This window comes from Cygnus atratus, chromosome 5 (assembly GCF_013377495.2).
Source record: "Cygnus atratus isolate AKBS03 ecotype Queensland, Australia chromosome 5, CAtr_DNAZoo_HiC_assembly, whole genome shotgun sequence".
NCBI lineage: Eukaryota > Metazoa > Chordata > Aves > Anseriformes > Anatidae > Cygnus > Cygnus atratus.
In genome coordinates this window covers 62,436,471-62,449,416 of record NC_066366.1, presented here as the reverse complement: position 1 = coordinate 62,449,416, position 12,946 = coordinate 62,436,471, and the positions used below count along the sequence as shown (strand labels likewise).

At 47.2% G+C, this 12,946-nt stretch overlaps 1 protein-coding gene across 2 annotated transcripts in view; it reads right to left on the bottom strand.

Annotated features, from left to right (window-relative positions):
* Nucleotides 1-8,335: 8,335 nt before the first annotated feature.
* The window catches only part of DDHD1 (DDHD domain containing 1), a 66,378-nt gene continuing 61,767 nt past the window's right edge, over nucleotides 8,336-12,946 (bottom strand). For both annotated transcript variants that reach the window (XM_035551200.2, XM_035551199.2), the window contains 2 exons: nucleotides 12,005-12,187; nucleotides 8,336-9,357 (listed from right to left, as the gene is read on the bottom strand). In XM_035551200.2, the coding sequence (XP_035407093.1) occupies nucleotides 9,176-9,357; nucleotides 12,005-12,187 (365 nt within the window). In that variant the 3' untranslated portion in view covers nucleotides 8,336-9,175. The remainder of the gene's footprint in view (nucleotides 9,358-12,004; nucleotides 12,188-12,946) is intronic.

Sequence of the window (12,946 nt, the reverse complement as noted above, 5' to 3'; positions counted from 1 at the left end):
GCTGCCAGAGGATTGGTTTTTTTCCAAGCACAGAGGCCCCTTGCCTCCCTACAGGGCTGTGGTGCAGCCAGGGTCTGCTCACATCATTCCTACTTATTTGGGGTGCTGGAGATGCTGCCGGCTGAGCAGGCAGGTCACTGCAACATCAGTTCCCTGCAGGGAAGCACCGCTGCCTGCCCTCACCTCCTGAATGATGACACGGAAGGATGACAGTGCCTGGCCAGGAAGAATAGTGATAGCAGCACTGGAAAGAACAAGGAAAAGGAAAATCATAGCAAGAACCCGAAGTTCAGCAAATCCCTTGGAAAGGAGTCAGTGCCTTGCAGGAGCCACGGCAGGATTTCAAAGGACAGGTCGCCAGCACCATGTGGACGACCAGCCTGCAGCGGGGTGGCCATAAGTGACGTGTCCTCCCCAGAAGGGACCCAACACGGACACGGAGCCCCCTGTCAAGTGGAGACGGGGGGATCCCAGGATCCCTTCCTGCGAGATCCTGGGTCCTGGGAGCAGGGCTCGCATCTCAGCTGGCGCAGGACCGCCACCTTCTGTGCCCAAACGGCCCGGGGGCAGAGAGTCACAGAGCCACAGGAGCTGGGAGAGCTCCCTGCCTGGGTCAGCCTGGAGTTAACTTTCCAGGCGAAGCTCTAGGAAAGGAGAAACGCTCAAAAGGCCAGCGCAAAGGCTGGCGCGGCGCTGCTCTGCTCCATCCCAGAAAGCCAAACAGATGGGGCTTGTCCTGCCAGGCAGAGCAGTTTGGGGGGAAATAAAAAGGAGAGGGAGATGCTTCCCTGCAGAATAGCTGTTCCAGAGAACGTGGGTGACATTTCCAGCAGGGCAAGGCATGCTCCACGGTCATGTCCCAGCTAATACAAGGAAGATATGGGCCCGTCTCCAAGCGCTCTGGCTTTGGGCCAGCCGCTTAACTCTTGGCATCTCAGTTCCTCGGCTGAAAAGCAGGCGAGCTGTTCTGCCTGGCCTCTCCCTCAACCCCTGGGATTTTCGGGCTCTGGGGGGTGAGGACAGGAGGTACACCTACAGCCCCACACAGTGAGGTGGCCAGAGCAGGGCCTGCTGGACATGGCTGCGACACAAGTGATGGAAAACAGCCCCCAGCTGGCTGTCAGAAACCCCGTCCTGTGCTCGCAGGTGCTACAAGCCTGATTTTGGTGAGGTCAGGTTCAGGAAGCATCATCTGGGTGATTTATGGTTTGCTTTCTGGGGAGCTGTTTCCTCCTGCTCATCCAGTGCTGGGGACTCCCCAGTGCTCGGGACGCTGGGCTCTGGGGCTCAGACACGACCCCATGCTCCTGACCCACCTTCTCCAAGGGAATTTGGTGTCAGCAGTGAAGGGGATAGCACTGAGAGCTCCTGGGACAGCAGGAGGCTGCCTCAGGGAGCTTTCCCTTCTGGATCAGGTGAACAGGCAAAATGCCAAATTCACCACAGGCGGGGTGCGAAGTGCCCGGCTGGACATCGGAGGGGACCACGAGCTCCTGGGCAAGCAGGAGAGCTGCCAGGCACAGCGGGAGGTGACGTGCGGGTGGCCAACCTGCCACCCCATAGCAAGTCCCCTGCCCTCCTTGACCCCATCCCCGCCAGGGTTGGGGGATTTGGGGGCTCACGGAGGCAAATCCAACTGCAAAACGCAAAACCTTATGTCAGGAAGAAGTCCCAAGGCATCCTAAACCAGAAGCATATTTGGGGAGTGAGTCAGTGGAGGGGGGAAGCAAACAGAGAGTTGCACCCTTTGACTTGATGAAAAAAGCATATGGCAACAGCCAAGATTGTGAACAACACTCCCGCTCCGGCAGCCGAGCCAGAATGCAAAATCATGACTCAACCATCGGGTTTGATCCAAATCTAAAGGAAAATCTCGTTCAGGAGGGGTATCTGCAGGGAGAGCCGGCGGGAACCGATTTAGCAGGTTCATTAACTAAATTGTTTGGAGGGAGTAAATGATTTTGCAGACGCTTTTAGGCTCATTTTAAAGCCCTGCTTTAAAACACGGCTTCCACTGTGGAGAAACAAGTGCGCTGTGCCTGCGTACATAGCGCACGGAGTACATTTACCCGCGTTACATTTACCCTCACATCCTTTTTCCAGATACCGCCGACTCAACTCGCGAGGACCTCAGCGCTTTACCCAGACACAGCTTGCAGCCAGAGCTCCTGCTTCCCCCAGAAGTATTCCACAGAAGGCTACGAACACGTCACCGTAAATCGTAAATCCAAGAAGGCTGTGGATGCCATCGTGATGACGACACGCAACAAAAAATTGGCAAAACGCTCGCTGCAACATCCTTACACTCTTGCTTTTCCTTGGGCAGCTGGATGCCGCCCTGAAGCTAATTAAAAGAATAGGAAGCGCTGCAGAATATGGGAATAACAGGACTGCGCCTGCAGATGTTTTCAGGCACCGCCACTTGGCTCGGGCCGCTCGGAACCAAACCTCACCGCAGGGAGGGCAGCGCGGGGCGGCGAGTCCTCAGCGCTTCTTTCCCAAGCCCTCGTGGATGCAGATGTCAAAAGCGCGACTCGCGGTCAGCCCAGCGACTTGGGAAGGGAAGGGAAGTGATCCCTAGAAAGCAGCCCCGCGGTGCCGGGTGGGAAGCTGGCGGGACGCAGCGGTCCCTCCCTGCTTCAGCCATCAGCATCCCAATTTATGCAGCTCTGGTGAAGGAAGAGACGCTTGTGTGCTGCTAGGGCAGGATGGCAGCCCCACTGCTCCCCTTGGGAAGGGGCAGTGCACCCGTAACCATCAGGACAGGCTGAGAAGGATGCTTAGGGTCCCTGGGGACCCTGCAGGGTGCCTGCTCCAGACCTGGGACCGAGACCCCCCCGGTCAGGCAGCTCAGCAGCTCCCTTCCCTCCGCCTTGCGCCCACAGCTCCTGCCAGGAGCATCAAGCTGCGACATGTTCAGCACGTGCCGGCTGATAGGCATCAGGCTGCTGCCAAGCCCTGCCTTGATTTCATCGCTGCCGCTCCTGCCTGCTGCTTCTCCTGCCTGCCTCCCACCGCCGGCTGCAGACAGGTCCCTCCCCGGCACGAGGAGGTGGCAGGTTTCTTCCGTGACAGCAGAGCAAGCATCTTCAGAGGGAACATCTCTGCCCTCTTTTTCCTGCAACCACCACAAAGCAACCCCCCCTCTCCTTCCCTCAGTGCGCTCCGGTAAGACGGCAGCGGGGAGATGAGCAGTGTTTGTTTTGGAAGTGACCCGTCCTCCTTTGCAACTAGGTCTAACCATTTCCGTCCTGAAAGCATGTCTAGCAAGGCTGAAAGTACTTTCAAGGTTATTTTTAAACGCAAGCATCAGTTAAAAATAATTACAGTTGTGAAAATCATTTCTGACAGGTCCCACAGTATTTAATATTCTGGGAAGTTAGCACAAGAGGACGCTGGCAGTTTTAGGCTGGAAACGTGCGTGCTCCTCGTCTGGCCCTTTAGCACAGGGATAAAAGGTGGAAAGACAAAACATTTTCGCATGTTTCAGAGGGCTCATCTTCATCGCGCAGAGATTTTTGCCATTTTCAGGGATTCTCAGTGGGAAATGCGCCCACGTGGGCAGGCGGCGTGCCGGAGATGTTTATTCCACCACCTAACACGATGTTAGGCACTCACCCAGGCACAGTTACGGGGACTCGGAACAGGATCCCAACGTCACCGAACCCGAGGGCAGCTCTTTGTTTCAGCAGGGCTGGGAGCTGGCTGGTGGGGACGGAGCATGGGCAGGACCACACGGGCTGCTTGAGGTGGTCTGCCACATTACTGGTGATGTATCAGGAAAAATCTGGATTCATAAGGCACTTGGTAAAATTCAATCATTTCTACTTGAAACAGATATTATAAATTCAAAACCCAAGCTAAATGATACTTCGTATAAACTGCAGAAAGCAGTTAAACCCCCAAAACTGAGATGTTCTGGTGCAGAAACACGCTTGAAAAGCCTGTTTTAAGCTGGAAGTCAAAGACCTTCTTACCAAGGGGCATAGCGAAACATCAACACTCTAAGTACAAAGTACCGGACTACCCTGAGATGAGGTACTGACTTCCAGAGAGAAACTGAAAGAGCCCTAAAACCAGCAGGAACAAATCAGATGTGGGGTCTTGAGTGTGTGGTTACAGCCACAGCCCGATGAGAAGTTTGCGCATCCCCTCTCCCCTCTCCCTCTCCCTTGTCCACGCTTACGGTCGATGAGGGACCAGGGACGGGCAGAGTAGCTGCAAGGAATGGCATTTTATTTAAGAAACAGATTTATAACATATATAAGGACATACTTAATATCCATATATATATATATATTTATATGTCCTTAATATGTAAGGACATATTTAAGGAGCAGATCTGCGGCAGATGCCCACAGAACTGTCAAATGAGAACTCTCTGGGTAAGTCACTGAAGGTTTCAAACCCACAAGATGCCTCCTGGCACTCCTGGGGTTTGCTGGGGACCCAGGGACTTTTTGGAAAGAAAGGACTGCAGCCGCCGCCTGGCAGATAGGGCGGTGCAGTGGAAACAGCTGGCGTTGGAAATTGCTTTCTAAAGGGCCCAGAGAGCACTGGCCTCCAGGATGACCCGAAAGCTTGACAGCCAGGCATTTCTGCCCATACATTAGACGTCTCCTTTTAATTCCTGGGAAGAGGAGGCCGTGTCAAGGCACTGTCAGCGTCAGAAGCCTCGCATGCCTTTCTAAGTGGTTCTGTAACAGCATGTGGAGCAACACAGAACTGTGACATCTATACAGCAAAACGGGGGCCCCAAGGGGGAAAGGGGAATCCCACCAAGTCTGGGGAACCCCTCTTTGGAGAGGCCAGCCTCGATCTGCTGCTCACTGGCAGTGCTATGAGGACAAATGCTGTCAGGCCCCGAGCGAAGCTGACTGATGGCAGTGACGGTGAGGGAGAACACGCACACCCATCCTGAAAGCTAAACACATCCATCTGGGCTCTGCTGACACTCGGCTTTCGGAGAAGTCTCCCAGATCATGACAGCAATACGTGCCCCTGGGATTTCAAGCGCGTTGCAAAGCTTCCACGGCGCTTTTAAGTCCTGAGGATGCACAGGCCATGCTGAGACAAGCACTGCCTCGAAGCAAGCTTCAATTCCAGGGGACTGAAATCGAAGCAGAAATGAAAACGGAGGGCTTCTGAAGAGGTTTGAGAGCAATGAGTAGGAGACAAACTGTACTAAAAAAAAAACAAACAAAACCTAAAAAGCCCAACAAAAAAATAACAACAACAACAACAACAAACAGAACAAAAAACTGCGGAAGAGGGAGGGGAAAAAATAAACCAGAAGAGTTTGCTTTTGTGGAAAATAATTATCAAATTTAGTCCAAATGCAGTGTACAAAAGGAATGCCAGACTGATGTCCATCCAATAAACCAGAAAATAATTGTCACACAGGTGACATTTGGAAGATTTTTAGGCTTTTCACAAGGTCAACAAAGACAATAGATGTGGACTCCTTGTGAAATAACCAAAAGTGGTCACTACGATTGCAGATGAAGAGCAGCCAGTAAGATAATGCTTGGAAAACTGAAAATGACATATGGAAGCATGTTACTGGGTCTTGGTGTGTGAAAGCTTCCTGAACCCCTCACCGTTGCTGAAGGTGCATGGTGAGGAACAGGGACATGGCCCTGTCTGACCCCACTGCCGCTCGGTTCCAGCCCGGCTCGAGCAGAAAAATGTGAAGGCAGAAACCTCAGCTCCAAGCTACCAACAGAAAAATGGGAAATGGAATGAAATTTGAAATAAATTTCCTAGGCAGAGGGCGCACTGATAGACATTAACTATCTAACTGCAAAGAGTTGACAGGGATTAATGAACTGAAAAAAAAATAATAAATAATTCCCACCCATTTAGCTACGGGCACATTCAGCTCTGCTGACAAGTGGCATGGGAAAGGAGCACCAGGACAACCGAGTCATAAAGGAGGAAGAGGCGGCAGCCAGGTGTGATATAGACATGAGAACGGGACACATCTTTCAGTTCAGCCTAGTGCTGAAGGTGGCCAGCTAGACTGTCATGGGAAAATAAAACAAAGGGTCCCTGGCACCAGAAACAGTGGCAAACAAAGAAAGGGGAGCGTATACAGGGGATGTGATGTTAGGGCACAGCCACGGCAGAAGAGTTAGGAGGAAAGGGATGGAGTCCAGTGCTAAAAAAAAAAAAAGTGCTGACCATCTGCAAAAATGACCTCGTAGCAAAAAACCCTCCAAGTGTCAAATTAAGACAAAGAACTCAAGGACACTTTTCGGAAAACAGCTCAGTATCTGTCAGAAGACGGACAACAACGCAGTGTGTTTCTTTTATCTTAGTTTCTCAAGAAAAAGCACCAGTCAACACAGCTTGTAAAGCTAAACATCGTTCTTGCAAATGAAAACAAGTCAGTAATTGGAAGCCAGGACATTCCAGCTCTATATTATGCTGCGGACCATCTGACCAGAAAGCTTTAAGCATGAAATTTAGACTCTAGCATGCAGAGACGTGACTCTACTTGAATGTGTTGCACCGTAGAAGAGAAACGGGGCAACCTTTTTTCGAACGACTTCAAAATTCAATTACCATACAGCATTTCATCTCAGCAAGAGGATAAGAGATGTTTTCCTGAGAATTAAAAAGATGAAAGTCTGCCTACAGCATGCTTAATGTGTTCGCATGCACTTTAGAATAGATTCCCATTTATTCTTTAGGTATGCTTTCTCTTTGTAATTAAGCTCAGAGATTAGTAGATGCTTCATGAAGTCACAAGTTGGAACAGAATCATAATCCACTAAATCAGAAAAAAATGCAACGCGATGAACAGGTCCTGGTCCTTCCTCTGCCTTCTCGCAGCAGCTCGTGGGGGACTTTGGGGGACTTCTCCCTGCTTTACCCAGAGGTGCACAGCAGGCACGCAGGGATCTCACCCCTTATAGGGAGAGCAGTGAGCAAGCACCAGCACGTCCTGATGCGGGGGAAACTGCTATCCCATAAATCTGAAACACGTTCTGGACAACGGCAGAGTTCGCACAGACCGCAAGCATTACAGGAATTAAGCCCCTTTTGTTTACAGCACTGAAGAAGAGATCTAACGTTGATGCAGTGCTATAAGGGGATAGCACAGCAGTGACATTATCCAACTCAAAGTACTGAAGCACAGACTGTACACATTTGGAAATGTTTTGCGTGCTCTAAATATAAAAGGAGATTCTCCTTTTATGTTCGAGTTCTCCTATTTAGGAAGAGTCAATTAAACAACTTATCTGGAAAACCAGTAATGTAAACAAAAGCCTGCTTTCTGGAGCAGAGGTGTCAATCTTCCCTCTCTTAAAGGGTTGATTTTAATTTTTAATGATTACTCATCAACCAAGGTAAACGTGCCAGACACTAGAGTTACAATTCACCGAGGCCAAAAGGATTTCTTTCCAGAGTTCCACACTGATGCTTTGTCCTTTACAGCACCCAGCCACCCACCTTTGTTCAGTTTTATTTCACTGCATTTATGGTAGTGCTGTTTCTGTCACCTTCTCTCCCCCTTCCCCTCCCCTTTTAGTCTTTATCTCTTTATAATTATTCCTAAATCCATACCCTCAACACACAGGCCTAATTCCTTCCCTACTGCACCATGGCCTACGGCAAGAAACAGCCTGAGCAGTATTATTTGGGAGAAGAGCCGCCCTCTCCCTCCTGGATTTCAGAACGGGAAGCCTGGGTGGTTTCCACATCTCTTAACCGCTGGCTGAGGCTGTCTGCTGTTTTGGGCTGATGTTAGCACATCTGTTTACATTGAGAACACAGCTATTCACCAACACCACGGCCTCATTTTTTTTAAACATTAGTTTAGATTCTGCAGCTTCTAAATGTGCCATACAGATCATAAATACCTGAGCCAGAGGCAGCTCTGAGGCCGTATATCTGACACTTCTTCTCCAGAGCCTCGCATGTTTTTAAAATCTCAGCAACGACCTTTTAGTGTTTCATTTGGAGATTATTTCCTTTCATCACGACACTTCTCTCTTCACAACTCCTGAATTACTTTCAGATACAAATCTAATCTAAGTTCTGGTATTCTCAGGCCTCACCAAGTTTATTTTATGCTGCTCTCTTTCCTCTCGATAGGTTCCTTGTACATATATATACACACATATATGCATACAACTTTATACAAACACACACATATGTACATTTAATAATGGCAGGCAAAAGACAGCTGGATCCTCTGCACACCAAGGCTAATGTGAGGTCAAAACCTTCATATATTCTGGAAAAACGCTTGGAGCCTAAAAAGCAAAGGCCTAGCAAAGCAGTTACTTACCTTTGAGAAGAAGGTGACTAATGTCATTTGTGTGAAACCACAAATATTTATTTTAATGAAAAAATACTTAAAGTGTGCCACAGTGTCCATATATTCATTTGAATAGTAGTACAAAGATATGTATTTCTGAGAAAAAGTCTTAACACTGTAGAAAATAAATGTGGTTCTTAAATTATGTCAAAAGAAACCAGTAAAAAAGTAATGTTTTATACACTGGAATAAAATGAAACAGTTAGAGATAATAAATTATAATTACAGTTTTTCAAATATTTGCTTCATGCTTTTTCAGCATTAGTTTCCAAATGTGTCACGTATAATATGCTCTCAGAAGCCAGCAGTCAGAATGGTCTTTCAATGGTAATGTGGACAATAGGATGTGGAGCTGAATAAAGTCCTAGAAAAATGACACCACCGTTTGTTATTTACTGATACATAAAACATCAGAACATGGCAGTTTTAGGTTTGTAAGGAACGTATATTTTGTTAATGGAAATTAATTTAGTTTTTTAATCAACTAATCTTTTATACTTCAATGAACTAAACAGCAATTATGGTCATTAACAAGTATGTCACCCAAGCACACTGCACAACTGTGCTTACGGGATGCTACACATTGTATCGGCTCTTTATACAGTCAAAGTTAACAAGAATTTGGAATAATTTCAGGTCTAATTAAGCACTGCAAAATGTTTAAAACTATAAAGTGCTTTTAAATACAAATCATTTTTGCTCTTTAGAAACAGGAAAAAATCCAAACATGCACTTAAACCTGAAACCTCCATGCCATATATACTGCAGTTTAACAGTAAGACATCAGTTTTGTGCCATTCGTTTTAAAATTTCCTTTCCCATCCCTCCCCATACCCAGTCAAAAATTCAAATAGCGTCTAAATTGGATTTGTCGGTATCATCTTGGTCGTGCTTGTACATGAAGGTTAGAAGGAAAAGAGCAATATCCAGAGATGACCAATAGGCAGTGTGTGATGTGACTGCAGACCAGTATCTGCTCTCCACAAGACCTTCCCTGAGCTCGAAATCAATCCTGTGCTCCAGTTCCACTAGAAATTGAACGAGAAACAGAAATGTCGTTAGAACTGTATGTCAGTGGAAGAAATCCTTGCATATTTTTCTCTCAGACTTAGGTTCTGGTTTTGCTTGCACACAACCCCTCTGTTCACATTTAACAGTACGCTCATATAAATCAGCTGCAATTTTTAAGAACACATACATACATTTTAATGTACATGCATGTAGCACAAACCTGACCTATGAGTGGTGCTTAGTTCAGGAAAAAAACAAAAACAAAACAGAAACCAAACCAAAAGCTTGGAAAAATCCCGTGTTTTTTTTTAAGTGTCTGTTTTCCACATAGTAATGATGGAAATACATTTATTTATGCTCCTTGGGATAACTACACCGAAGTATCCAGGAAATGTTGGGACCCCCTTGGGAAACTTTGTCAGAATGTGGATGGCTCAGAACTTTCAGCAATAAACAATTTTTCTGCATCTCTAGCAGCTGTACAGGGAGACTACACGCAATACTACATGCCCTTTCTGAAATCGAGCAGTTCCTACATTGCACTAGCCCTTTTAATTTCCAGATTATTCCAAATATATTTCAGCAGTTATCCTTTCATTTCAATGGCTGCTTTGATTAATAACACATTCAAAGTAATTTTCACTGCGTGTTTAACTGGGCCAATGGCTAACCTATTGTGAAGGCACTTTAGTGGTTAGAAAATCTCTACAAGGAGCAATAGAATGAAAAGGACAAAACTGAAAGCCTGCTTAGCTACAAAAGCCAAAACCCCATATTGAGTAAAAAATGTAGCTATTTATCAAAGCCAATTTCAAGGAATTTTAATTCTTGGCTCCAAGACCGCATAAATGGAGCATCACACAAGCGCTGCCTCCACAGTCATGGCACAGCAGCATCAGGGAATGACAGGCCTTCATATTTTCACAGCAGCATTTCACTGCCTTCCAAACGCAGCAAGGAGAGGGAGTCGGAGCCTTTGCATACCAGGAGACAACCACAGTCATTTCCACTAAGATGCGTGTATTCAAAATCAGTCTCTCTGCAGAAAAAACACTCCGACCAACCCTGTCTCCATTACAGAAGCTTGGGAGGAAGCCAAACCCCACTGCAAGCCGCGCGGCCGCTCTCTCAGAAGCGAACACTTTGGCCGTGGATTGCATCATTCTGCTTGCAGCCTCGCTGGCCTCTGCTCCACGTTCTCCTTCTATGGAGCAGGGATGGGGCTGCAGCAGAGAGGGATGCAGGAACTGTGCAGAAGGCCCTGAAGTGCCACCCCCGCAGAAGGAACTAATCAACAGCTCCACAATACTCGCTGTCACGTTGGTTTAATTTCCTTAAGTTTAAAGCAAAGTTTCTGTCCTCAATACTGACTCAGGAAGGTTATCTGTTGAAAGTAGCAGCGATCAACAGCCTGCAATGTATCATGTGAATGCTATCACAAGATACAACAGTGCTAATACTTGTGACTGCTTAGATTGCAAAAAGCCCCTCCTTGCAATGAGAAGTTTAAAAATAAAATCAAGTATGAGTGTCTGTAAAGGAAGTACCTACATTTTTCCAAAAAAATGCATCTGCTAAAATTGCTCGCTATGTTCCGGGTGGTTCAGGCTAGGACAAGGACAGCCTCTGTTTCCAGTCATAAATGCCTTTAAATATAGATTGCTTCAGAATTGCAAATATATGGGCAAGCTTAAATAAAATCCATTTCATGATACATGGTAAGTGGGATTCTCTGCAGGAATTATTTTGCTTTCCCTAGTGATGGTCTAGGAACTACTGATGTACAGATCTCATCAGCTATAACTCATACACACATATATGTGTGTGTATAAACAACAGACACAAATACATAAACGTCTTTTAAGAGGAAAAAAGATAACAGGGAGAACAAAGTCAGTCCTTGGACAGCCTTCATAGAATCATAGCACAGCTGAGGCTGACAGGGTTCATCTGGTGTACCCCCAGCCCCAGCAGGGCCCCCCTGAGTAGGGTGCCCAGCCCCACGGCCAGGCGGCTGCTGGAGATATCCCTGAGGAGCCCTCAGCCCCTCTGGGCAGCCTGTGCCAGGGCTCCGGCACCTGCCCGGCCCAGCAGTACTGCCTGAGGGGCAGGGGGAGCCGCCGGGGCTCCGCGCTGGGCCCACGGCCTCTGGGCCTGGCTCCGGCCTCTCGGCTCCCTCCTGCAGGTGGTCATGGACATTGCTGGGATCCCCCCAAGCCTCTTCCTTTCCAGGCCGAGCAGCCCCAGCTCCCTCAGCCTCTCCTCACAGGGAGATGCTCCAGGCCCCTCAGCACCTTGGGGGCCCTATGTTGGGTTCTCCCCAGCATGCCCGGGTCTCTCTTGTACTGGGGGGCCCAGAACAGGACCCAGCACTCCAGGTGCGGCCTCCCCAGTGCTGGGCATGGGGCAAGGATCTCCTCTCCTGACCTGCTGGAGACACTTTGCCTCATGCAGCCAAGAAACCATTAGCCTTCCTAGCAACAAACGCACATTGCTGTCTTAGGAGATTCAAAAAGAACAGACTCAATTTTTATCATTTTAGAGCAAACCAACAAAATTAAATAGAGGCATATGTTATGGCATTTCCAACCTCCCACAACACACACATGCAGCCCACTGAAGGTCTTGTTCCCACAGGGTATGTAAGGGGGACTAGTCACTAACATGTGGGTTCGAGAAAGCCTGAGCTGCTTTGTGAGAAAGGCGGCGTTCCAACAGTAGTGGCCCTCTTGTCGTCCCCCTCTGCTCCATCTTTCCCGGCCTCAGGTGTCTGTGAGGTGGTTGTACTAGATCGACCAAATCTTGAAAAAAGCATCCCTCCAAGGCCCTTCCCAATGCTCGCAGCTCCTGCATTCACCAGGGAGAGAAAAAAAAAAAAAGCAAAAAACACAAACACAAGCACAAGAGCATCTAAATCAAACTGCAAATTAAAGTCACTGTAGCACCCATCAATTAAGAGTTGAATGACGGAAAACACTATTCATGCTTTTCTAGGGTGGGAACAGCTTATCTGACTTAAGCGTACACTGCTCACCATGAGACTAATCTAGTGTGCAAGCAAAGGCTATAATTTGGAAACTGTAGTTAAGGGAACAAAAATACAAAATAACACTTCTGAACTTTTTAAGGATGTGTTGTAATTCCTCTTTCATAAAAAGCTGAAGACTAAGACAAAAATGTTTTATAACAATGGTAGTACTTTCTGAACATAAGGATCCCATCGGGACATTCAAGACACTCCTTTCGGTAAGGGGTCTTATGTTGACATAACCCTTACAGAGATTTAGAAATGCTATATCATCCTTCAGAAGGACTATTTTGGTTGCTCAGGAAGAAGGGTATAAAAGTTAAGAACAAATCTGTGTTGTTTTCTCCTGACTTTGCTGCCACCTTATGGACAAGACATTAAAGTTACTATAGTAAAACAGCAAAAAGCAGCGTACTGTGAGAGATCACTGCTTTGGAACATTGTGTATTTTTACTTAAGGACTAAACTGCTTTTATACACTCTATTTATTAGATTAGAAAGATTCCTTGCACTAGGTTATGTTAACCTTCTTCCAAATCTCACATATAGAGCTAAAGAAAGTCCTTGAGTCAACAAAA